The 27,548-nt window shown below is 41.2% G+C and overlaps 1 protein-coding gene across 1 annotated transcript in view; it reads left to right on the forward strand.

The window, feature by feature from the left end:
- hmgxb3 (HMG box domain containing 3) overlaps nt 1-27,548 on the forward strand; it is a 34,762-nt gene that overhangs the window by 7,123 nt on the left and 91 nt on the right. Inside the window, exons 2-21 of the mRNA XM_061902128.1 lie at nt 61-213; nt 293-467; nt 4,024-4,461; nt 4,544-4,627; nt 4,692-4,826; nt 11,239-11,462; nt 11,575-11,660; nt 11,742-11,822; nt 11,983-12,056; nt 12,132-12,227; nt 12,318-12,458; nt 12,584-12,894; nt 13,023-13,150; nt 18,334-18,465; nt 18,545-18,729; nt 18,800-19,022; nt 21,651-21,784; nt 23,076-23,195; nt 23,255-23,464; nt 26,968-27,548. The exon at nt 26,968-27,548 is cut by the window's right edge and continues 91 nt beyond it. Of these exons, the coding sequence (XP_061758112.1) occupies nt 80-213; nt 293-467; nt 4,024-4,461; nt 4,544-4,627; nt 4,692-4,826; nt 11,239-11,462; nt 11,575-11,660; nt 11,742-11,822; nt 11,983-12,056; nt 12,132-12,227; nt 12,318-12,458; nt 12,584-12,894; nt 13,023-13,150; nt 18,334-18,465; nt 18,545-18,729; nt 18,800-19,022; nt 21,651-21,784; nt 23,076-23,195; nt 23,255-23,464; nt 26,968-27,548 (3,692 nt within the window). The 5' untranslated portion in view covers nt 61-79. The remainder of the gene's footprint in view (nt 1-60; nt 214-292; nt 468-4,023; nt 4,462-4,543; nt 4,628-4,691; nt 4,827-11,238; nt 11,463-11,574; nt 11,661-11,741; nt 11,823-11,982; nt 12,057-12,131; nt 12,228-12,317; nt 12,459-12,583; nt 12,895-13,022; nt 13,151-18,333; nt 18,466-18,544; nt 18,730-18,799; nt 19,023-21,650; nt 21,785-23,075; nt 23,196-23,254; nt 23,465-26,967) is intronic.

A 27,548-nucleotide genomic window follows, 5' to 3' on the forward strand; every position in this document is an offset into this window, starting at 1 on the left:
AAACATGGCTTTGTCCATCAAAATAATTCAACTGAATTTAAATGGTTTTTTTCAATTTAGTATTAGATCCTGGGCCATCATGGAGAAGGTGGAGGTCTATGAGGTCGTGAAGGTGACAGAGGAGGTGGAGAGCTCGTACATACAAGCAGCTTCCCCCATGAAAAGAAAGCGTAAACATAAGGATGAAAGTGAGGGGAAACCGAAGAAGCCGAGGTAATGCCCACATCTCTAATGTCCACACAACCCTCTTTCCTCCCATGATGAATGTTAACATGGACTTTCTGTCCCACAGGTCGGCCTACCTGCTTTACTACTTCGATGTTCATCAAATCATGCAACAGGAGACGCCACACCAGCCACAGTCTGAGATCAACAAGCGAATCAGTGAGAACTGGAAAAGGCTTAGCGTGGCAGAGAAAGGCTTCTATCTGGAAAAGGCCAAGTTGGAGAAGGAGGGTATTGATACAGTAAGGAAAACATGTTTATGTTTTTTGTGTGTATAGCAGTGTTGTTTGCCTTGGTGAGCGCCAACAGCCTATTTTCCCCTGACTAACATGAGATGATGACAAAAACAAATGCACGTTGACTGAGACGATGACTATATTATTCGACATTTTAGTCAACGAATAATTGTTGACAAAAAAATCAATAATTTTTTATTTTGTCTTGTTAATAGGTGGGATTAAAGCTCCACGGTTTTGAGAAAGAGCCTAATCGTGGTTTTGTTTTTCCAAAATTGCTGTTGCGATTTAGATTGCAATGTTTTACATTTAGACATTGGACAAACTTTATTGATCTACAAGGGAAATTTTTCCACACAGTAGCTCAGTTTCAAAAGATGGAAAGTATAATGCAGTTATAAAGTAGACTAAAAAATGTACCATAAAAGCAATATAACATACAGTGGGGCAAAAAAATATTTAGTCAGCCAGCGATTGTGCAAGTTCTCCCACTTCAAATGATGACAGAGGTCTGTCATTTTCATCATAGGTACACTTCAACTGTGAGAGACAGAATGTGGAAAAAAAAATCCAAGAATTCCCATAGAAGGAATTTAAAAAAATGTATTTGTAAATGATGGTGGAAAATAAGTATTTGGTCACTTCAAACAAGGAAGATCTCTGGCTCTCACAGACCTGTAACTTCTTCTTTAAGAAGCTCTTCTGACCTCCACTCGTTACCTGTATTAATGGCACTTGTTTGAACTCGTTATCTGTATAAAAGACACCTGTCCACAGCCTCAAACAGTCAGACTCCAAACTCCACTATGGCCAAGACCAAAGAGCTGTCGAAGGACACCAGGAAAATAATTGTAGACCTGCACCAGACTGGGAAGAGTGAATCTACAATAGGCAAGCAACTTGGTGTGAAAAAATCTACTGTGGGAGCAATTATCAGAAAATGGAAGACATACAAGACCACTGATAATCTCCCTCGATCTGGGGCTCCACGCAAGATCTCATCCCGTGGGGTCAAAATGATCATGAGAACGGTGAGCAAAAATCCCAGAACCACACTGGGTGACCTGGTGAATGACCTGCAGAGAACTGGGACCAAGGTAACAAAGGTTACCATGACTAACACACTACGCCGACAGGGAATCAAATCCTGCAGTGCCAGACGTGTCCCCTTGCTTAAGCCAGTGCATGTCCGGGCCCGTCTGAAGTTTGCCAGAGAGCACATGGATGATACAGCAGAGGATTGGGAGAATGTCATGTGGTCAGATGAAACCAAAATAGAACTTTTTGGTATAAACTCAACTCCTCGGGTTTGGAGGAAGAAGAATACTGAGTTGCATCCCAAGAACACCATACCCACTGTGAAGCATGGGGGTGGAAACATCATACTTGGGGGCTGTTTTTCTGCTAAGGGGACAGGACGATTGATCCGTGTTAAGGAAAGATTGAATGGGGCCATGTATCCTGAGATTTTGAGCCAAAACCTCCTTCCATCAGTGAGAGCTTTGAATGGTTGACCAAATACTTATTTTCCACCATAAATTACAAATACATTCTTTAAAATTCCTACAATGTGAATTACTGAATTTTTTTTTCCCATTCTGTCTCTCCCAGTTGAAGTGTACCTATGATGAAAATGACAGACCTCTGTCATCATTTGAAGTGGGAGAACTTGCACAATCGCTGGCTGACTAAATACTTTTTTGCCCCACTGAACATGTAATATTTATATCATATATAGAATATGATATATATTGATATATTTTATTTGTATATATTATATACAATATATAACAAATCACAATTACCATGCACTACATTACAGTACATGTAACAGCCTACAGCAAAAAAATAAAAATAAAATAAAAGGGCAGCGTGAAATAGAGAGTAGATCCAGCAGAAAATATATATTATAAACAACATTTCATACACACAGATGCATAAAACTGCGAAAATAACTAGTGAAAGAAGACATGTTAGTTTTAGACTGTCAATCAATGTGTTCTGGTCTTAAAGTGCCACACATGAGATCAATATGCAGTAATATACTTAAAAAATGTTTGGCTTTATGCAGAGAGACTCTGAGATTTTGTCATGCTGTGAAAAAATAATCAATTCAAACTACAGTGTTTCTAATTTAATGTAATAATAATAGTAATATTGCATTTCAAATTATATAAACCTTTATTTCTCATTACTATAGAATTGTTTACCATGTTATAGTAATTGGAAGGTAACAACTTTGTAAATCCTAAATAAACAAACAAAACTTAAATGTGCTGTCATTTCTGAAATCGAATATTTAAATTAAATAAATACTGAACATCTTGAAGTGTTTTTTTTCCCCAGTTGGAAAATCCAACGTAGTGTTTGTGTTTGTTGCCATCATGTGATAATTGCGTTCTTGCTCGTCCATCCTTGGTGATGGGCTCATATTGCCATTCGATTTGAAGCTGAAATATTCCCACAACGGGTCATTTGGCTTTTTGATCATAATTTCCCCCTAATTTTTGTTACTTTGCAAAACTTCTCTCTGGCAAGTGGCTAGGGTCTCTGTTCACGTTTCCTGCGTGTGCGGTCTTGCTGGGTCGCCAAGACAGAGATTGTGAATGACAGTAGTGAGGGCTCACTGCCTTCAGTTAATTTGAATGTTAAATAAACGTGCTCGGGGCCGAGAACAATGCACAGAGTGAGACCTCTTTCTTCCTGTTTGAAGCGAGGAAGAAACACAAGGCTCAACAATTCTGATTGGTGAACATGTCTGTAACTCGAATGAGAGAAAAAAACCCTTAGCCTTTTGAGGTTATTTAATCGCACTAATTAAAACTTGGATGTTGAATAATTGCGCAGCCTTACTAATTAATTTTGTCTTAGTCGTCGCCAACAGCCTATTTTTCCCTGGCTAAGATGAGACAATAACTAACAAAAACAAATGCACATTGACTGAGAGTATGGTGGAATTAACTGCCGTTTTAGTCTACAAACAAAATTGAGACGTAAATGTTGACAGAAACAAAATCCACACTCTTATTTAAAATGGTCTTGTAGACGGTTAGGGTAAGTTTGTAATATATCCATTCGCAGCCTTAATCAGCACATGAGTGAGGGGCCAGGAGTGAGTTACGAAGGACAGCCAATCACATGCTTTTCTTTGTGAGATAAGGAAGTTGAACTTCTCACCGCCCTCTTTCTCACAGAGAAGAGAAGAGAACTGAAGTCGACTACATTTATTGGAATATAGCTTGTAAAATCTAGTCGACTAAAACTCAATCAATTTAGAAAACTAAAGTATGACTAAAGCTATAAGGTGTTTTTATCAAAAGACTGTGACTGAAACTAAATGAACACTTAACACTGTCATGTGGGCAGTATTTTGTTCCTGCTTTTAGTTAGCATGAAATAAGAAATAATTTTCCGAATGTTCCTTAATTTCTCAGAATCAGAAGAGTTTTTATTGCCATTGTTTGAGAACGGCTTCACAAATTAGGAATTTTACTTTGCGCAATCGTGCAACATAATACTGGAATAATGTAACCATTTTCTCGGTTTCCCTCCTTTTTTGCAGTTAACCCACAGCCCATCCAAAGACCTCCCAGGCTTCCGTAAAATCCGCCCGAGGGCTAGTTACTTCATCCTGGCCAAAGATCACCAGGCAGGAGGTTCTCAGGCAGAACCTTTAGATCCTCCAGCTGAGGAGGGTGTGCCCTCTTTGACGCAGGATCCCAAAAAGGCCCAAATGCTTGGCTTAGCTTGCAAGGTGGAGGTTTCTCAGAGGTCCACTGCTCTGGATAACCTTGGGAAGCACACAGAAGACACGTCACCAGCATCCTCCTCGTCATCCATCATGTCGGTGTCCGCGGCGGCTACAGATGTTTCTTTCTCACAGAGCTCTGTTGAGTCTGACAGTGTTGGGATAAAAGGAAGTGAGATAAGAGATGCTCCTGGTGTTAACAATGTGATGACCAGGGAGATGACACAGATGGTAGCCATCGTCCCTAATCAGGTGACATTTACATCCACCAATCATGTTTAAATTCCAGCTCAAACCTTTCGATGTATTGAAGTCTTGCCCCACCTCATTTCAGGTTGGGCTTAAAGCTGTGGGCTCTGTAATGATGGTTTCAATGGGAGCCAAAGAAGAGCCCAATGCTAGGCCTTCATACAAAATGGTAACGTGTTCACAGCAGCCAGAGCAAACTGAGCATGTATAATAACATTTGCTCATTTTTCTAGCCTGTGAAGACATACACCAGACGGGGTCGTGGGAGGTGTCTGAATCCCAGCTGTTCATTCGTGTACGTCACCCGCCACAAGCCTTCTAAATGCCCCGAGTGTGGGAGCCACCTTGGCGGGAAATGGATAGCTGCAGTGAGTACTGTCAATACCAATGCAACGTTGTGACTGACACTACCCAGTCGTGTATTATTCAATCAACTAAGTATTGTTGTGATGTGCGATCAATTACAGGGTTTCCGTGGGTCATTCAAAGTATTAATAGTCATTACCGTATTTTTCGGATTATAAATCGCTCCGGAGTATCAATCGCACCGGCTGAAAATGCAAAATAAAGAAGGAAAAAAAAACATATATACGTCGCACTGGATTATACGTCGCATTTTTGGGGGAAATTTATTGATAAAATCCAACACCAAGAATAGGCATTTCAAAGGCAATTTAAAATAAATAAAGAATAGTGAAGAAGAGGCTGAATAAGTGTAGGTTATATGAGGCATAAATAAGCAACTGCTATGTTAACCTAACATATTATGGTAAGAGTCATTCTAATAACTATAACATATAGAACATGCTATACCTTTACCAAACTATCTCTCACTCCTAATCCATAAATCCCATGAAATCTTCTTCCTCGATGTGGCTTCCAAACAACTCTGCCAACTCCAAAGGTATGCGTCGCTTCCTCTTGTCCTTTTCTGCTGCATATTTCACTACATCCAGCTTGTAATCTGCACCACATGATATCCTTTACAGTGCCATTTTTTTTCAGCCCTTCTCAGTTTTTATAAGTTACCACTAACGATGAAATGATCCATTTTAATAGCTATGACAGTAGCATATTGCATATAGCAGTTAGCATTCCATGACCCACAATGCACTTCTGCCATGACCCTCCCCCGCCAAATTCTTATTGGTTGACGTGTGTGTGACGATTGCTGACATTTTCTTCATCTCTTCCGCGAATGAGGTAAATAATATTATTTGATATTTTACGGTAATATGTTAATAATTTCACACATAAGTCACTCTGGAGTATATGTCGCACCCCCGGCCAAACTATGAAAGAAACTGCGACTTACAGTCCAAAAAATACGGTAAATGGATTGTGCAAAAATTAAGGCTTTAAATTATATTAAATAGCATTAAATTCGATGGTCAAGGCTTTCAAAAAATATTTTTATACAATTGTAGGCCTGGACTGATTAATTAATCATTTAGGTAACTTCATCAAACCATAACTGGAAAAGAACTCAACTTCCAAGTCATAGATAAATTGCTACGACTCTATTTTTTTTTTTTTGATTTCGTTTTCAATCTGGGTACAAGAGGTCTTACTCTGTATCGCTCTCATCACCTGAGCACGTTTATTCGACAGTGGAATTACATGAACAGAGTGAGCCTCTTCTCAGTCATCCCCAATCTTTGTTTCAATCAATCAATCAATCAATGTTTACTTATATAGCCCTAAATCACTAGTGTCTCAAAGGGCTGCACAAACCACCACGACATCCTCGGTAGGCCCACATAAGGGCAAGGAAAACTCACACCCAGTGGGACATTGGTGACAATAATGACTATGAGAACCTTGGAGAGGAGGAAAGCAATGGATGTCGAGCGGGTCTAACATGATACTGTGAAAGTTCAATCCACAATGGATACAACACAGTCGCGAGAGTCCAGTCCAAAGAGGATCCAAGACACAGCAGCGAGAGTCCCGTTCACAGCGGAGCCAGCAGGAAACCATCCCAAGCGTAGGCGGACCAGCAGCGCGGAGATGTCCCCAGCCGATTAGCTACTTGCAGGCGAGACCTACTTGCAGTTCTCTTCCAAACGTTTTCATGTAGTGGTTGTCCTGAAGCGACACTCACTTTAATGTTGGAGGTGGAACTAATACTTTTAAACAGTCACATTTAATGAAAACATTTGCTTCAAAACCCTAAAAATCATTTTGTAACAAGGTGACCAATCACAGCTCTTTTTTTTTTTGCCTTTCATTTAAACAGCAATATGATACATATAATTCAAACAAGTAAACACGTCTTATTGTTTCAAAATGTGTAAGTATGAATAATTTTTCTCTATCATTTTAAACTTTAATAAAGAAATTGAAACAAAACCATCACAAGGAAACAAAAGAAACATAAAAACACGTGTTGGGGATAACAAAAGAAAATAGAACAAAAAATAATAATAAAAGCATATTACACATTTTTAAATGTTGTCTCTGATGGAAATTGGCTTTTTAATGTATTTTAGGATGTAGAAAGTTTTCACACCGTTTTGTTTTTCTCAGTCATCATTAGTGAACGCTGATGTGAAGCCGGATATTTTGATTGTGCTCGTGAAGGTCTGTGGGAGGGTATGTTACTGTAAGAGCTTGTGCAATATACAGTGGGGCAAAAAAGTATTTAGTCAGCCAGCGATTGTGCAAGTTCTCCCACTTCAAATGATGACAGAGGTCTGTCATTTTCATCATAGGTACACTTCAACTGGGAGAGACAGAATCCAGGAATTCACATTGTAGGAATTTTAAATAATTTATTTGTAAATGATGGTGGAAAATAAGTATTTGGTCAACCATTCAAAGCTCTCACTGATGGAAGGAGGTTTTGGCTCCAAATCTCACGATACATGGCCCCATTCATTCTTTCCTTAACACGGATCAATCATCCTGTCCCCTTAGCAGAAAAACAGCCCCAAAGCATGATGTTTCCACCCCTATGCTTCACAGTAGGTATGGTGTCCTTGGGATACAACTCAGTATTCTTCTTCCTCCAAACACAACGAGTTGAGTTTATACCAAAAAGTTCTATTTTGGTTTCATCTGACCACATGACATTATCCCAATCCTCTGCTGTATCATCCATGTATCCATTTTGGTATAAACTCAACTTGTCGTGTTTGAAGGAAGAAGAATACTGAGTTGCATCCCAAGAACACCATACCTACTGTGAAGCATGGGGGTGGAAACATCATACTTTGGGGCTGTTTTTCTGCTAAGGGGACAGGACGATTGATCCCATTTTAAGTGGAAGAACTTGCACAATCAGTGGCTGACTAAATACCTTTTTGCCCCACTGTATATACTTTGTTAATATTCAGGTCACAAAATGTAAATGGAGTCTTGCTGATGTTTTTTTTAGAGGGCTTTATGGGTGCGTTCGAGTACTCACATTAGCTGCCATGTTAGCCACCTCATACTTGCCATATATTACAAGTTAGAATGCATAATAAATAAAAATGTGTGCTCTTGTCTTACATAGGGACTGAAATTATACGTGAAAAAAGTGCAGTTCCTCTTTCCAGGTTATCAGAGAGTGCGGTGTACCAACGTACACACTGACTGGCCTCCGTTACACAGGTTGACACAATTGATGGACAAACCTTGTTGTAGATATAGATTTAGTGTCTTTTTTTCTCTCCTTAAAGCCACCCGCATATACCGTATTTTCCGCACTATAAGGCGCACCGGATTATAAGGCAAACCTTCAATGAATGGCATATTTTAAAACTTTGTTCATATATAAGGCGCACCGCATTATAAGGCGCATAGAATAGACGCTATAGTAGAGGCTGGGGTTACGTTATGCATCCTTTAGATCAGGGGTCGGCAACCCGCGGCTCTTTGACAACTCTGATGCGGCTCAGCTGCACAATCGCCGACCCCCCAGATTGTTGCGGGGAGATTCCGGAATTCAATGCCTCTCCCGGACATCACCCGGAGTCAACGTTCTCCAATTTTCACTCGGACTACAATATTAAAGGCGTGCCGTGATGATATTACTTTTAACGTCCTCTTGAACGTCATCGCGCCCACCGATCACGGAATGCTATTAGCGTCTTCTTGAACGTCATCGCGCCCGCCATTCACGAAATGCTATTTGCGTGCCGACCGGACACATGCATTTCGACGCTTCTATCGGCACATGTATGAGACTGCAAGGCATACTGGGTGACACAGAGTACACTGACGGTTGTGATATAAACAACTTTAACACTCCTACTAATATGCGCCACATTGTGAACCCACACAAAAGAAGAATGACAAACACATTTCGGGGGAAAATCCTCACAGTAACACAACATAAACGCAACACAACAAATACCCAGAATCCTTTGCATCCATGACACACCGCGAGAGCCCCACCCTTTTTCCCTGCGTGGTTGAGGTGGGCGGGGTCGGGGGCGCGGGGTGTATAACAGTCGTGTGCGTGCATCTGCGGAAGCCTCTCACAACATGTTGCTGGACTGGCAAGCAGTGTGCACATTTTGTAGAAGGAGTTCAAGGCAATGGCGTCATATCATGCCCTTATTCTTCTCATCTGGGTGAGCACCAGCACATATTGCCGAGAATAGTTGCGGCTCCCATTGTCTTCCTCATTTTGTGAAACGGGTTGAAAAGGCTCTTTGAGTGGTAAAGGTTTGACAGCCCTGCTTTAGATGGAGCTGCGCTAAAGGGAATGTCAACAAAACAGTCAGATAGGTCAGTCAAACTTTATTAATAGATTACAAACCAGCGATCTGACAACTCTGTTCTCTCCCAAAATTAATAAACAGCCGTTTTATTATTTTCCCTGAGTCAATAAACACGTAAAAAACAGTCTGATACTGTTACGGTAAATCAAATGTTAGTGCAATCACAATATAGTAACACTCCAAATAGTGCAAAGCAATAATATATCAATAACTCAACGTTGCTCAAACGATAATGTCACACAACACACAAAATAAATATGTTAAGCTCACTTTATTAAGTTATTCCTCATCCACGAATCCCTCAAATTCTTCTTCATCAGTGTTGGAATCAAACAGTTGGGCGAATACGTCGAAGTCGTCATTACACGAGTCAGTGGTGTGAAGTGAAGTGAATTATATTTATATAGCGCTTTTCTCTAGTGACTCAAAGCGCTTTACACAGTGAAACCCAATATCTAAGTTACATTTAAAGCAGTGTGGGTGGCACTGGGAGCAGGTGGGTAAAGTGTCTTGCCCAAGGACACAACGGCAGTAACTAGGATGGCGGAAGTGGGAATCGAACTTGCAACCCTCAAGTTGCTGGTACGGCCACTCTACCAACCGAGCTATGCCGCCCCAGTGTCGCTGCTGTTAATGTTAAATTCTCTCGCTGCCGCTCTATTCCCGTCTTCTACTGTGTGACTGATCGCCTTGAGTTTAAACTCTGCGTCGTAAGCGTGTCTCTTAATAGGAGCCATTTTGGTCTTTACATAAATACACAGAAAAGGCACGCCTCCCGCACTGCGCCCTTCTTCTTCTACGGGGCAAAATAAGGTCGGTGGCTGCTTACCGTAGTTCCGAAACCTGTTGTGGCTCAATATTGGTCCATATATAAGGGGCACCGGATTATAAGCCACACTGTCAGCTTTTGAGAAAATTTGAGGTTTTTAGGTCCGCCTTATAGTGCGGAAAATGTGGTACCCTTTGTGGGCTTATCCAGCTCGGGGCAGGTCTGAGCCCTCATGTCTGTGAGGAAGGAATTTCCTTCATTTCATTATTAACACCCAAACTTCAAAAGTGGCCATCATTTCACCTTTCCTCTTAAAAGTGGAGCAAAAAATTATGATAGTTTTTTTTTCCCCTCTAATTTGTTGCTTACAACCAAACACATATTACTGTAGTAGTGTTAAGAAGTGAAGTTTGCATAACAGGAGCACCTTTAAATGTATTTACACTCCGAATGCTTGAGGAAAGTCACCATGTCCAGCAGGTGGCGCTCACTAAAGGCAGGTAGCAACTTTGGTATTTTCTAATTCCCATCACTGACTGCCACATGACCTGATTTCATTAAACCAGTGGTTCTCAAATGGGGGTACGCGTACCCCTGGGGGTACTTGAAGGTATGCCAAGGGGTACGTGAGATTTTTTTTTAAATATTCTAAAAATAGCAACAATTCAAAAATTCTTTATAAATACATTTATTGAATAATACTTCAACAAAATATGAATGTAAGTTCATAAAGTGTGAAAAGAAATACAACAATGCAATATTCAGTGTTGACAGCTAAATTTTTTGTGGACATGTTCCATAAATATTGATGTTAAAGATTTCTTTTTTTGTGAATAAATATTTATAAGTAAGTTGATGAATCCAGATGGATCTCTATTACAATCCCCAAAGAGGGCACTTTAAGTTGATGATTACTTCTATGTGCAGAAATCTTTATTTATAATTGAATCACTTGTTTATTTTTCAACAAGTTTTTAGTTCTTTTTATATCTTTTTTTCCCAAAAAGTTCAAGAAAGACCACTACAAACGAGCAATATTTTGCACTGTTATACAATTTAATAAATCAGAAACTGATGACAAAGTGCTGTATTTTACTTCTTTATCTCTTTTTTTCAACCAAAAATACTTTGCTCTGATTAGGGGGTACTTGAATTAAAAAAATTGTTCACAGGGGGTACATCACTTAAAAAAGGTTGAGGACCACTGCATTAAACAATGAGTCAGACTGAAGTGCTTAAAAGTATAGTCTTTACATTTGAAGTATGTGTTGCCTAAATTTGACTCCATTTCTACATCAGGAAAAGAAAAGCAAACCAAAACGTCACCAAGAAACTAAGTCAGCTGCGGCCCAAGCCAAGTGTGGTTCAAGCTGCCAAGTCACAACACAGGAGAGGAATGCCGATGTCGGTAAAAGCAAACGCACAAGGAACTTTAGAAAAGAAGGCCACAAAAAGCAAGGCAGCAATGCAGTTTCAGCTGATCAGACAGCAGAGGGCGCCAGCAAGTCACAGGAGAAAACACAGTGAGTGAATAAGCAGTCACTTTCCAATGCTGTATTCCATCCATCCATTTTCTACCGCTTATTCCCTTTTGGGGTCGTGTTGTATCCTAATGTATGATATGTTATTAAATAGGAACGTGAAAGAAATAACAGTCCGAAGTCAAGACAATGTGCAGAAGAAGCCTGTAAGACCCATTTTACCTGCCTTTTGTAAAACAGGTGAAAGAAATGAAACGTCAGTTGTCCTTGCATTCAAAACACATGGTTTTGTGACACGAGTGTTGCGATGTGTTCTCCCAGGTGCTGCTTTATTCCAGGTCATCACTGTTCCATCTGTGAGTGGAAAGTATCAGACACCAAACAACAAGAAATCCTCCACAGGTATATTGCTTTATGCTCTATTTTTGTACTTGTCAACTTCCGGTTTCATATGATGTCATAATGGGTTTCACTTGACAACAATGAGAGGAAGTGAAGTATTGAAACAAATGGTTAAGCTAATTCTGTGGTTTTGTGATGAGGCTTTTGTTCTGAACCACAGAACCACAACGCAGTTTCTCTGGTCTCAAACCTGGAACCTTAAAACAACTTGGTCAGGAAGTCCCAGCCAAGCAGGTAACTTATAAGAATAACTTGAATAGATTATATCAGATGTTCCTTATCAATGCATGATTTTTTTTTTTTACATAGGTTTCACTTGTCTCTTCAAGTCAACCTTCAGTAGCTGATAAGAAAATCAACATTGTATCAGTGTTGCCTTTTAGTCAGGTGACAGTTGACGGTTTTGTAAGTGTACCTTAAGAAAAAAATATATATATTTACACCTGTCTTATTTTTTTTAATCATCTTTTCCCACCTTTGCCTTTCTCTGTTAAGGACCTCGGACTTTCTACAGCGAGGGGCAGGGGTCGCTGTAAGAACCCGCACTGTGACTACATATATAAAAACAGACATAAGCCGTTATTGTGCCCCAAATGTGGCTGTGACTTGACACAGAAGTACCCCAAAGCAACAAAGGTGAGCATTTCATAAAATTCTGAAGAGTTTTTTCCCAGTTGCATTGTGTACTTTTTCTCAAGTTTTTTCACTAAGCCTTAGTAGTATAATTATTCTAATAACTCCAGTCTTTGTGTGTTTTTCAGTCAGTGACACTGGTAGATCCATACCAGCCCCTGAGTCCTGCTCAGAAAGACCTACAGCGCCAATCCACTTTGCAGCTGCTCCGCCATTCTCTGCAGATTCTAGAGAGTGAGGCCGAGCTCCAGGAAACGCTAAACCTCATTCAGGAGCTCAACAGTCTTCAAATTGTCTTGGTTCAACCGGGCCTGCAGGAGGAGGATGATGACAACGTTGAGACGGAGACCCTGGTGGAGTCCGGCTGGCCTCAGTTCTATGAATCGTCAGCCACACAGTGCGGCCTGTGCAACAACGCTCTTTACAAAGGAGCCCAGAAGTACGAAGGGAACTTTAAGGACAAAGTTCTCCATTTCTTCTTCTGTTTTTATTACTGTACATTATTATTGCATTGTTGTGTTGACGTCTGGTTCCTTAACAACGTGTGTGTGCGTGTGTGTAACCAAGCACTATAGCAGGACAGGAGGACTGCTGGCTACTTACTGAGACGCTGATCCAGACAGCATCTCTGCAGCTCAAAGTGTGTCTCAATTCTCAGTGTCTGGCTCTGCACAGCTTCACCGACCTGAATCCAGGTAAGGGTCAGTCTAATGATTTTTGGTGCGTTCCATTTATCTCGGAAGTTGGAAGTTGGAGCTGGGAATGACCTCACAGCCGAGTTGTGAGGACTAAAATCAAGATTGCCACATCCACAACAGCTATTTTGTCTTTAAAAAACTTATGGAGAAACATGCACTCTTTATGCAACCGTCACAGATGGTGGATGAAGAGGAAACAAAGGCACTATTGCCAACAATGGAGAACGCATAAATCACATTAAATAAATGTACCGTATTTTTCGGAGTATAAGGCGTGCCTGCTGAAAATGCATAATAACGAAAGAAAAAAAAAAAAACGTATATAAGTCGCACTGGAGTTTAAGTCGCATTTTTTGGGGAAATTTATTTGATAAAACCCAACACTAAGAATAGACATTTGAAAGGCAATTTAAAATGAATAAATAAAAGTGAACAACAGGCTGCAAAAATGTATGTTACATGAGGCATAAATAACCAACTGCTATGTTAACCTAACATATTATGGTAAGAGTCATTCTAATAACTATAACATATAGAACATGCTATACCAGGGGTCGGGAACCTTTTTGGCTGAGAGAGCCATGAAAGCCAAATACTTTAAAATGTATTTCCGTGAGAGCCATATCATATTTTTTAACACTGAATAAAACTAAATGCGTGCATTTTTTAAGTAAGAACAACATTTTTAGAGTATAATAAGTCTTTAATTACTTTTAATATCATTGTTATTTCTTGAACAGGTGCGGTAGAAAACGGATGGATGGATTAAAATGCATGAGAAGGTTTTATATTTTGAACGTTATTTTTAACAATGTGATTACCAGCGGAATGTGGGAGCCACCTTGGCGGGAAATGGATAGCTGCAGTGAGTACTGTCAATACCAATGCAACGTTGTGACTGACACTACCCAGTCGTGTATTATTCAATCAACTAAGTATTGTTGTGATGTGCAGACAATTACAGGGTTTCCGTGGGTCATTCAAAAGTATTAATAGTCATTACCGTGTTTTTCGGAGTATAAATCGCACCGGCCGAAAATGCATAATAAAGAAGGAAAAAAATATATATAAGTCGCACTGGAGTATAAGTCGCATTTTGGGGGGAAATGTATTTGATAAAATCCAACACCAAGAATAGGCATTTCAAAGGCAGTTTAAAACAAATAAAGAATAGTGAAGAAGAGGCTGAATAAGTGTAGGTTATATGAGGCATAAATAAGCAACTGCTATGTTAACCTAACATATTATGGTAAGAGTCATTCTAATAACTATAACATATAGAACATGCTATACCTTTACCAAACTATCTCTCACTCCTAATCCATAAATCCCATGAAATCTTATACGTCTAGTCTCTTACGTGAATGAGCTAAATGATATTATTTGATATTTTACGGTAACGTGTTAATAATTTCACACATAAGTCGCTCCTGAGTATAAGTCGCACCAAACTATGAAAAAAACTGTGACTTATAGTCCGAAAAATACAGTAGTTTATGCTGCAGTAATGTTAGCAACTTACCACATATAAACGTTCAACAATACATCGTATGTAGCTGATTTATTGTAACAAAAACAAATCAGAGCTGTTATTAATGGATATTAAAGGAGTGCATATCAATATTTACATCCATCTTTGAAAGAATGCTCAGACTTTCTGTTTCGGAAATCCGACCTCGAGGCGCGTTACAGTTGAAATGCCGATTAGGAACTTGGAAATTCCGACTTCCCAGTACAAATTTAACGCACCATTTCCCCACCCTTCTTGATCTATTTATGCGTGACTTGCTATTCTCTGTCAAAACCATAAAAGTGAGTTTTCCTGAGAGAGAACAGCCACAGCACTCATTGACTATCTTCCAGTGTTGTGGTAGCCAACAATAATGACCAAAGCACCATCCAGACTGTTGTTGGACCAGGAACTAATTGAAGTGGAATATCAGTCACTTTTTTGTTAATGTTGCACTGAAACTAATCATATTTATTAGTCACGCAGCAACATTTTGGCCACTGAAAAAGGCGCAAAAATTGCATTTTAGCCTTTTGGACGAAATATTTTTTATTGCCGGAATGGCAGAGTGGAAACAGGATGCTGTGATGCTGTAAGCCAAAGTAGCCGCTTGTATGGAATAGAGGCAACATGACTGCGATGTAGACATCATTGAATATATCCGAGATAGACTTTTGCAAAACATTAGTACAGTCTCCAATGACCGCAGAAAACGATGCTAGATTTTTCCACCAGTTGTTTTTAATACAGAAAAATGCACTAAAAGGTTTAAAAAAGCCTCCAGATCAACTCGAAACAACAAAATGAAACTTTGAAAATGCTCCCTCTTTGGTATACGTTTAAAAATAACCGATTCACTGATTTCGCTGTCATTAGATAAGGGATTCAGCCTCAGACAGATCGCCCTATCAGGCTAAAGCCCAGCATCTCGGCCAGCCAAGGCCAGCACACTTCTAATAAAGTGCCAGAGACACCGAGTACGATGGGCGGAATAAGTCAAGGATTTATCCAATGACTGTCTCGTTTTGATGCAGTGAGTCTTTAATGCACTGTGTAATCAACGAGAAGAGAGTCGTGTCCTTGACTTGTGAAAAGTAGCTGATTCTAATAGGCCTTTTATTAATATCTCAATATTTTTAGGCCATGTCACAATACACAATATATATATCTCGATATTTTGCTTTAGCCTTGAATGAACACTTGATGCAATCACAGCAGTATAAGGACTCTATGTGTCTACATTAAAACATTTTAAACTTTCATGCAGAGAGGGAAATCACAACTAAGTCAATTTAGCAAAACTGTATTTATTAAACAGTTATTAAGCAGTGGCAAAAACATTCATGTCATTTACAAAACAGAAAAAGTGCAAGATTGTCAGACATTTTGTGCATGATGTCACTAAGATGACATATCAAAACACAAAATTTAAGTGTACTTTTTGGACAGAACGCCACTGCAATAGTTAAAAAACGATAAAATGCACTTTTGTGCATGATGTCACACAAGATATTTCAATAATTGTCAAATAAATATGAGCTGCATAATAGGAAATCAAATAGTGTTTGTCCTTCACTATGTGGTAGGTTACTTCGGACGTTATCTCCTTCTGTTGTTGATCATTTTTTTCATATGGTGTTAAGGTGGAAATAGTTGCTTTGGCATTTTGTTGGTGTGGCACCGGCCGGAGATGTTGACATGCGGAGTTTCAAGCACCGTTCAGTCTCGAGCGGGCGACTTTTAAATGATCCTACATTAGTAGTGCTGCTATTTTTTGTAGCAACACTTTTTTTAAATTTTTCAACAAATTACCGCTTGAAGCCAAACCACCGGCAGACGATGGACCCCGTGCTGTTTTTCTTGGGAATCAATTCTTCCTTCATTTGTTACCAGATTCGCGCCTTGTCTCTCTCGTATTACCACTCGCACCGCTCCGCTAGCACCACAGCTAATGTTACCATGCCGCTATCTATCTGCGAGGGTGTATGACGTTGCACGCGTGACAGTATGTGACGTATGTAAGATTGTGCGCTTGTTTTACGTCTCTGTGAGAAGCAGAGACAAGAAAGAGTGAGAAATGCCTGCAGTGTAATGCCTGCAGCTAAAAGCAACTGCGTGAGAAAGTATACTCGAATATCAAGATATAGTCGTTTTCTATATCGCACAGAGACAAACCCGCGATATATGGAATATATTCGATGTATCGCCCAGCCCTAAGTCTAGCCAATAGTCAATACAATGTACACACAGATGGACATTTTTGGCCTTCTTTTTTGGACCTTTTAGAGAAAGCTGAGCTTGACTTAAAGTCTAAAAAAAAAAATCACTGCAATGTCGTTTTCTACGTCAGGTTTTATCACTTAAAATCCAAACATTTCAATCGGCATTTTAACTATGTGAACAACTCCGTACAGAAAAAGAAATTACCCGAGAGCGTGTGGACTCCGTCTCTGGCGTCTTTTAGTATTTGGTCTGTACATTATTATTTTCATTTTATATTGTTGGAATACCAGAGGTAAAACTATATTTTCGTAATTTTGTGATTGTTTTTGTTCTTTGAAGGATAAATATTAATTTGTGCATTTGCGATGCTTTTATTTTATTGAAGTTTTAGTACACAGTCATAGACACAAATGCAATGGTGATAATAATTAGATTAACAATTTTAGTAGTTTGTTCGGTTTTTGTTTCCTCATTTTGGGTTTTCGATTTCATCCAAGAATTGTCATTTTGTTCCATCCCTAATATTTATATTGCAACGACATGGCAGTTATGTGCAGTGTTGGTTTTTAAGATGTCCGTTGCATCAAAAAAAAAAAAAAAAAAGTTTGAAGCCAAATTTGTTGCGACCTGAGACAGTTTCTGGAACCACTGTGCCACCCAAACCAAGTCACATTTACACACAGCAGTTACCGAACCAGTTGTATAACAACTGTTGTACCGTGTGAAGGACAAAAACATGTTTTCTTTGTATCGCACCATTCACAGAGTCTTCTAACGCTGCTCGAGCAGTCGTTGTTTTATTCATTTGCAAATGCTTTGTGTCTCTGATGTGCACATTACTCAGTCCGAGGAGTAATTTATTCTCAACCTTTTTAATTGTTGCCAGAGTATGTAGAAACGTGCGCACGCCGTCCTTAAGGTTTGCGTGAGGCACCACACATTTCTACGTTCATTTCCCTCTTGATACATCTGAACTTTGCTGGGAAAAAGAACGACGGCGCGGTTTTGTGCACACACCCTTCAGAAATGAGGCTCCTGGTCTGCCAGAGAATAACAAGATATAGCAGGAGGGGTCAGTTGTCAACAAAGCAGTTTGTTTTTCATATTCTTCTGGACCGCGTTCCCATGTGGTTCTAGCCCAGCCTTTGACGAGCGATTAGTTAACACACATGTGTCTGCTTCAAACACGTGTCTTGTTGTCTCAGATCGTCAATTCATCTATTATTCCACGGTATATTGGGCCTGTTTTCCTTGAAGTTCGCATTGGTCACACCTATTGCTGCTGGTTGACACTTGATTTTAGTTCACAGAAAGCTCATAAGGTGCTTATTGTATTCTGAGAGTCATTCAGTGTCCTGACTAACGATGGCCTCATTTTGCACTCATTTTAGTAGGAGCTGTGGAAGATGTTGAAAGCCGTATGACTCTTATTCATTTTCCATGGCAGGTTTGTTCAACATTGGAAACAAACTGCTGGTCAGCATTGATCTGCTGCTGAAGATCAGAGACAAAATCAGAATCGGACTCCCACCCTCTCAGGTTGCCAGGACTGTGTTGGACCATGTCCCCAATCACCCTGGTAACAAAACAGCCATTGCAGAATCATTTTGTTTGTCAGCACTTTTTTAAACCATGATGTGTCCTTGTCTTTGCATCAGTCCACACATTGAGTCCTGAGGTGGTGTCCCAAATCCAGGAGCTTCTTCTGGTGGGCTACTGGGCCTTCGAGAGCCTGACAGTGCGAGATTACAACGACATGATCTGCGGCATTTGTGGCGTCGCTCCCAAGTTGGAGATTGCCAAGCGCCGCACGGACAATGTGCTGGAGCTGAAGAATGTGGAGGTGACATCATAAAGAACAACTGCAGGAGTAGTTAACTATTTCTGTTATTGACCTCGGTGTGTTTCTGTAGTTCACCTGGCCCCAGTTTTCAGTGTCAGACGAGGTGCAGGTGGATGACTTCTGGCTGACCATGGAGAGCGAGGCCATCGAGCAGGCAGCTTTCCCCGCTGAATTTCCCATCACGCGGATGGACGCCTCCATTATCGCCCCCTTCATCCCCCCACTGATGAGGAGCTCCTCTGTCATCAACACAGAGAAGGACAAGGACCTGACACAAACGCCGCAGCCTTCAGGTACATTTTAAAGCTGGCTAAAAATGTGGGGGGGAAATACAAGTGCAACACCAACCAGCATGTCAGTTTAAAACAGGGGTGCCCATTACGTCGATCGCGAGCTACCGGGGGATCGCGGAGGGTGTGTCGGTCCATCGCCAGCCACGCTTTTAAAAAAATAGGCCTAAAAATTAGCGATCATCAATCTTCACCAAGACGTCACTTAATTGACATTCACGGCACCCGGGGGTCTTGTGAGATGACGCTGGCTGCTGTGAGATCATTATTTAGAAAAAGTTAAAGTACCAATGATTGTCACACACACTTTGGTGTGGCGAAATTATTCTCTGCATTTGACCCATCACCCTTGATCACCCCCTGGGAGGTGAGGGTAGGTAGGTAAGTCTTTATTGTCATTGCAACAAGTACAACGAAACTTTGTTTTCAGCACAAACCCGTTCAAGATTAGACAAACAAACAGTGTACAGGGTTACAGAACAAGAACGCTGATGGGTCGCCATAAGGCGCCCCGTAAAAGATGGGAAAAAGGTCAACGCTGGGGAAGGATGAGTAAAAAAATACAATCCAGACTGGGCTCCTAAGGGGGCTCAGTTCGGAGTGAGAAAAGACCTCCATAGCAAAGCACATATACATATTACAACGTACATCTCGAGATATCTAGCAACAGAGGGAAGGTAGTTCAAGGTCATGGTGGTAGGTCGCAGCTCTCAGGCGCTGACCATTAATTCATCACCCCTACGGCATTTGCATCGAGGGCGTTGGATTGGGGGACAGGGGGGTGTATGTGTGGCATATATAATTTTTTGTGGGTGTGTGTGTGTGTATAAGCCCATAGTGTGTCTCTGTTCCGCGGCCTTGATGTGTCTGCCGTCGCTAGTCCAAAGTCAACAACAACAGGTGTGTGTCCATGAGAGACAAGAAGGGAGTTTGTTCTGTCTTTGCTGCACTGTCCTTTAGGAGAGTCTCAAAGCCATGGAAACAATCCAAGTTAAAATGATTTTTTTTGCGAGTGACAATAAAATTTGCTTTTCACTCTAAAATTCTCGATCACTGGTCCTCAAAAACTGCCGGGTAAATAGTCCGATGTAATTCACAGTTCTTCCTGCATCCTCCAATCATTTGTGGCAGCTTTGGGGTACTTTGAGGACTGCCAGCAACTTCCAATTTGTTGTCAAACCAGAGCAACGCTTACTCCAATCAGCAGATGTCCTGTTGTCATAATTCCAAATAGGTGGATATCTTCACGTCCTCGACAGAAAAGAGTCGGCAGGCACGCGGCCCTCCTTCTCCCAAGAGTCCATGGTGTGTCCAGCAACAACCGCTTCGTCACGACAGCAGGTTCCCCTAAACCCAAGATCTTGTCCATTTTGTTGAGGCCAGTTAAATAGTTCCAATGTTTAGATTTGGAGAGCAGTGCAAAAAGAGGCAACAAGAAAGTTAAAGACAAGACAAAACAAAGAAGCAAACAGGAGAGATAAAGGAGAGGAAAGGGGAGCGTCCACCCTCCATGAATGCCAGAGAAGGGGGAGCAGTGAGCAGCAGCGGTGCCGCTCCCAGGAATTATTTTTGGTGATTTAACCCCCAATTCCAACCCTTGATGCTGAATTCCAACCCTTGATGCTGAGTGCCAAGCAGGGAGGTAATGAGTCCCATTTTTATAGTCTTTGGTATGACTCGGCCGGGATTTGAACTCACAACCTCCCCATCTCAGGGCGGACACTCTAACCACTAGACCACTGAGTAGGTTAAAAATGACCGACCGGAAGGCGAGAAACACTTTTTATTTCAACAGACTCTCGCGCCGTACCTTCCGTCAAAACTCTAAAGATTGACTGCACATTTCCTTCACAATAAAAGCGCTGCTTCATGCTGCCTGCGCTAACAAAATAAGAGTCTCGGAAAGCTGGCGTGCACAAGCGAGCAAGCTTCGGAATTTGCCGCCAATGTTTTTCCTGTAAAGTGTATGGAAGCTGGATAAATAAGATGCCAAAAACCAACCACTTTCTTGTAGTATACATTTGTTTTAATAAAGTGTAAAACCAAATATATTATTTAATATATATTATTGTTTTAGTTGCTTAAGAGATATTCCTGGCTCTGAATTGTTCATTGCTATTTTTATGTTTTTGTGCATTATTTGTTGCCGTCATCATTAAACGAACAGGTTACTCATCAATTACTCAGTACTTGAGTAGTTTTTTCACAACATACTTTTTACTTTTACTCAAGTAAATATTTGGGTGACTACTCCTTACTTTTACTTGAGTAATACATCTCTAAAGTAACAGTACTCTTACTTGAGTACAATTTATGGCTACTCTACCCACCTCTGTTTGAACCTTATTAAAAATGATATTATTTTACTCATCTCTATATTTGAATTACAACTTACTTAACTATTTATTGAGTACTTTGTTATTCATGGATTTCAATTGTGTACAAATTGAGAAGAGGAGGTGAACAAATATGTTTGCATTTGCTATAAAATAGAAAAGAGAAATAAGCTCCGCTTTTTCCTCCTCCTGTTTGAACATGTAACAAGAAACTGGAAAATATGAAATCATAAAGTAACTGTATGCATGTTTGAAATAAACTTCAACCATAACAGATGGTCCACTCCTGTTTTAGGAGATTTGTCAGTTTTAGTGCGCCTCATTCATGATGGTGAACTTAAACTTGACAAGATGGAAGAACTCAGCGAGGACGAGCTGAGAGCAATCCTGGAGCGCTGCGGGGCGAACATCACTGCGGACTCCACGAAGGTGTGTTTGTGCATCCTGGAAATTTGATGCTCATCAAATATTTTCATCCACAATTGCACAACAGTGTTTATACAGTGGGGCAAAAAAGTATTTAGTCAGCCAGCGATTGTGCAAGTTCTCCCACTTCAAAGGATGACAGAGGTCTGTCATTTTCATCATAGGTACACTTCAACTGGGAGAGACAGAATGTGAAAAACAAATCCAGGAATTCACATTGTAGGAATTTTAAAGAATTTATTTGTAAATTATGGTGGAAAATAAGTATTTGGTCAACCATTCAAAGCTCTCACTGATGGAAGGAGGTCCATCCATCCATTTTCCTACCGCTTATTCCCTTCTGGGGCCGCGGGGGCCGCTGGTGCCTATCTCAGCTACAATCGGGCAGAAGGCGGGGTACACCCTGGACAAGTCGCCACCTCATTGGAGGGATGGAAGGAGGTTTTGGCTCCAAATTTCAGGATACATGGCCCCATTCATTCTTTCCTTAACACGGATCAATCGTCCTGTCCCCTTAGCAGAAAAACAGCCCCAAAGCATGATGTTTCCACCCCCATGCTTCACAGTAGGTATGGTGTTCTTGGCATGCAACTCAGTATTCTTCTTCCTCCAAACACCACCAGTTAAGTTGATACCAAAAAGTTCTATTTTGCTTTCATCTGACCACATGACATTCTCCCAATCCTCTGCTGTATCATCCATGTATCCATTTTGGTATAAACTCAACTGCTGGTGTTTGGAGGAAGAAGAATACTGAGTTGCATCCCAAGAACACCACACCTACTGTGAAGCATGGGGGTGGAAACATCATGCTTTGGGGCTGTTTTTCTGCTAAGGGGACAGGACGATTGATCTGTGTTAAGGAAAGAATGAATGGGGCCATGTATCCTGAGATTTGGAGCCAAAACCTCCTTCCATCAGTGAGAGCTTTGAATGCTTGACTAAATACTTATTTTACACCAAAATTCACAAAGAAATTCTTTAGAATTCCTACAATGTGAATTCCTGGATTCTGTCTCTCCCAGTTGAAGTGTACCTATGATGAAAATGACAGACCTCTGTCATCATTTGAAGTGGGAGAACTTGCACAATCGCTGGCTGACTAAATACTTTTTTGCCCCACTGTATTTCTCACAGAAAGGCCTTCTGTTGATTAATTTTCAAAACAATACTGCAGTACAAGCCGTCTACTCTCAAATATATCCTACTTTGCTTCCTATACTATTGTCCTTTAAGAAGATGTGTTTATATCAGTGATGATAATGAAATGCTCTTTTGTTTGCCTCCTTTAAAGACTGAGCTGCTCACTTCACTCATCTCCATGTGCACGCTCGCCCACCGCGGCCTGCCCACCGCCCCTCAGCCCCCCCAACACCTCACAGCCGGCAAACTGTCCAAAGTCTGCCACCATAAGGTGCAAACACGGTGCCAGACACGAGGCCTGTTTTACCAACTAAATAATTCCCTGTGCAGGTGGTGTGCGCCTCCAAGTATTTGGTGAGAGGAGAGACGGCCCGCGACCACGTGGACCTGCTAGTGTCCTCTCGGTACTGGCCTCCAGTCTACGTTAGCGACTGTGCTCAGCAGGTGGCACTCTGTACGGACATGCAGTACCCAGAAAAGGCCGCCCAGATGTGGGGAAGGAACCAAGGCTGCTTCTCTGACCCCTTTGACACACCAGAGGTGGGTGACATTGTATTGCAGTTCTCTGTGCTTTGTTCAAGTACACCCAGCACATTCCTGCTAACACTGTGTGCATTTTTGGCCACTTGTGATCAATACCAGCACTTGTGGAAGTCAAACTAAGTTTCTGCTTTTACTGTGGGGAGGCTGAAAAGACTATTTGGCAGGGTTATGGCAAGATAAGACCGAAATCAGGTTTTTAATGTGCCAAACTACTTGTGTCTCTGCGCATTATTAAAAGTTATTTCTTCCTTAAAGGCCTACGCAGTCTGATAGTTTATATATCAATGATGAAATATTAACATTGCAACACATGCCAATACGGCCTTTTCACTTTACTAAATTGCAATTTTAAATGTCGCGCTAAGTAACCTGGTGAAAACGTCGGTATGATGACGTGTGCGCGTGACGTCTCGGATTGTAGTGGACATTTTTTTCCAGCCCGATCCCAGCTATAAGTAGTCTGCTTTAATCGCATAATTCCACAGTATTCTGGACATCTGTGTTGCTGAATCTTTTGCAGTTTGTTCAATGAATAATGGAGACGTCAAAGAAGAAAGATGTAGGTGGGAAGCGGTGTATTGCAGCCGCCTTTAGCAACAAAAACACAGTCGGTGTTTCCTCGTTTACATTCCCGAAGGTGAAGCTTTACTATGGAACAGAGCGGTCAAGCGAACATGGTTCCCAAGAAAATTGTGGTAATAAGTCGTCAAAGTGAAGTGAATTATATTTATGTAGCACTTTTCTCTAGTGACTCAAAGCGCTTTACATAGTGAAACCCAATATCTAAGTTACATTTAAACCAGTGTGGGTGGCACTGGGAGCAGGTGGGTAAAGTGTCTTGCTCAAGGACACAACGGCAGTGACTAGGATGGCGGAAGTGGGAATAGAACCTGCAACCCCAAAGTTGCTGGCACGGCCACTCTACCAACCGAGCTATACCGCCCCTCAAATTATATTTGGAAACAGAAGATGTAGTGTCCTCCAGATCAAAGAGGAAAATAACCATCCGGATTGTTATAGGCGCAAAGTTTTAAAGCCAGCATGTGTGATGGTATGGAGGTGTATTAGTGCCCAAGGCATGGGTAACTTACACATGTGTGATGGTATGGAGGTGTATTAGTGCCCAAGGCATGGGTAACTTACACATGTGTGATGGTATGGGGGTGTATTAGTGCCCAAGGCATGGCAAGGAGGCAGCTGCGACTCTCTTGTCTCCTCTGTGGCTTCCCTCAGAGACACTGGCGGTCACCACACCTGTGGCCACACCCCTCCGACTTTCAGGTACGACAATATAATCTCACTGTAACACTAGTAACACAATAAGCAGATAAGGGATTTTCCAGAATTATCCTAGTAAATGTGTCCAATAACATCTGAATCGCTCCCACTGCCCTGTCTTTTGTTTTTCTTTTCCTAGTCCTTCACTCTCACTTTCCTCATCCACGAATCTTTCATCCTCGCTCAAATTAAATGGGAAATTGTCGCTTTCTCGGTCCGAATTGCTCTAGCTGCTGGTGGCCATGATTGTAAACAATGTTCAGATGTGAGGAGCTCCACAACCCGTGACATCACGCGCACATCGTCTGCTACTTCCGGTACAGGCAAGGCTTTTTTATTAGCGACCAAAAGTTGCCAACTTTATCGTGGATGTTCTCTACTAAATCCTTTCTGCAAAAATATGGCAATATCGCGAAGTGATCAAGTATGACACATAGAATGGACCTGCTATCCCCGTTTAAATAAGAACATCTCATTTCAGTAGGCCTTTAACTGAACAGTAGCTGGCAGCAGTCCTACACCCTCAAACTACGACACGACCGCCATGACACTCAAAACATTACAACTGACCTTGCTACTCACTCAGATATTCAGACAATATTGAATTTGTGTTGACTCATTTCAGTGAGTCTATACTGCTTTTAGGTCTGCACCATCATGGCCATAATAATCACAATCATGTATATCAATATCACAGTTATTAATCATGATGATGTGTTATGTACGGTAAAACATAGTGTAATGTACATCTGGCGGTGGGGGGGGACATAACGTGACATCAATCCATCCATTTTCTACCGCTTATTCCCTTTGGGGTTGCAGGGGGCGCTGGTGCCTATCTCAGCCACAATCGGGTGGAAGGCGGTGTACACCCTGGACAAATCGCCTTCTCATCGCAGGGCCAACACAGATTCACACACTAGGGAGCATTTTTAGTGTTGCCAATCAACCTATCCGACATGTCATTTGTCATTAAATAGTCTAAAGAAAAATAGGCTGAATAAAATAAAATAAAAATATTTATTTGTATTTATTTCGGACACAACAAACTAAAAAGAATCTCATCTACTTATTTCAAAGAATTAAATAGCATAGTCAATACAATGTTTTCATTTGTAAGCAAAAACCTCTTAAAAGAAAATTAAAAAAGAAACATACTGTATTGTGTGTCTGAAAAGAAGAGGGAAGAAGCAGAGGTCATGATGTCCTAGAACAGGGGTAGGGAAGCTATGGCTCTAGAGCCAGATGTGGCTCTTTTGATGACTGCATCTGGCTCTCACATAAATCTTAGCTGACATTGCTTAACACGATAAGTCATGAATAATTCCGCTGGTAATCACAATGTCAAAAATATTGTTCAAAATATTAAACATTCTAATGCATTTTAATCCATCCATCCGGTTTCCACCGCACCTGTTCAATAGGTCGCATTAATGGTAAGAAGTATTTCATTTATTATTGGTTAGCTTCAGAATAACAATGTTATTAAAAAGAATAAGATACTTATTATACTCTAAAAAAAATGTTGGTGTTACTTAAAAATGGACGCATTTAGTTGTATTCAGTCGTAAACAAATATTATATGGCTCTCCCGGAAATACTTCTTAAAATATTTGGCTTGTTTGGCTCTCTCAGCCAAAAAGGTTCCCGACCCCTGGCCTAGACCAATATAAAACATAATCACCTGATCTATAACAATATTCAGTATAGTATTATAGGATATAGATCATGTAGAAATACTTATTCATATAGTCTGGAAAATACGGTATATATATTTTTTTCCATAATTGCGTGCACACACACACACACACACACATACACAAACACACACACACTCACACATGCACGCACGCGCGCACACACACACACACACACACACAAGTCTTTGCTGTCACTAGCTGTTGAAAAAAAGGTGCTTGATTTGATATGCACCACAGCCTGATTTTTAAAAGTGAATATAGCTGATGCTCACCTGATTAAAATGTGGTTGATGTGCAGCCCTAACTGGTAAACAAGCTGTACGTTGACTACTCCCACACCTTGTGTTGTTTGTTGGTGTCATACTTTCAGTGTTGTCATTGCTTGATTGATTGAAAGTTGTATTAGTAGATTTCACAGTTCAGTACATATTCCGTACAATTGACCACTAAATGGTAACCCCCCCATAGGTTTTTCAAGTCATTTAAGTCGGGGTCCACGTTAATCTATCCTGTGTCCCTCAGTCGGTGTCATGTGCGGAGCTGCAAGAGAAGTCTTCCTCCGCGGACCTTTCCGTGTCGGAGGTCATCCAGCAGCATCACCCGCTCACTAAATCCTCCTCTTGCTGGCTGCTGCACCCTCCTCCACCCTCCCACAGCAAGGACAGCGCCCTCCCGGAGCACCGCGCCATGTCCTCCTGCAAGGACCTGGACCACCTCGTCAGCGCCGTGACCGCCATCCACAAGGAAGAGGATGAGGACGGAACGGCGAGCGACTCAAGTTTGTCCGGAAAACCTCCGGGGTGTTTTTCAGCGAGCCGTTCAAGAACACAACCCGTGTTTTTCGACAACCCGGCACATTACTACCTCTACAACCGTCTGCTGGATTTCCTCTCCAGCAGGGACGTCGTGAGTCAGCAGATCAGCCAGGTGGTGAAGCTGTGCCAGCCTGGAGAGGTTGTCATCCGCGACGCCTTCTACCGCCTGGGAGTGGCCAACATCAGCACCGAGAGGGAGGACCATGAAACCAGCTGGGCAGACCAAGACGGACCAGGGACGGCCTTGGAAGTCTCTCCGCCTGATCCCAAACCCTCCAAAACCCAGTG

Source organism: Nerophis ophidion, linkage group LG05 (genome assembly GCF_033978795.1).
Source record: "Nerophis ophidion isolate RoL-2023_Sa linkage group LG05, RoL_Noph_v1.0, whole genome shotgun sequence".
Lineage (NCBI taxonomy): Eukaryota > Metazoa > Chordata > Actinopteri > Syngnathiformes > Syngnathidae > Nerophis > Nerophis ophidion.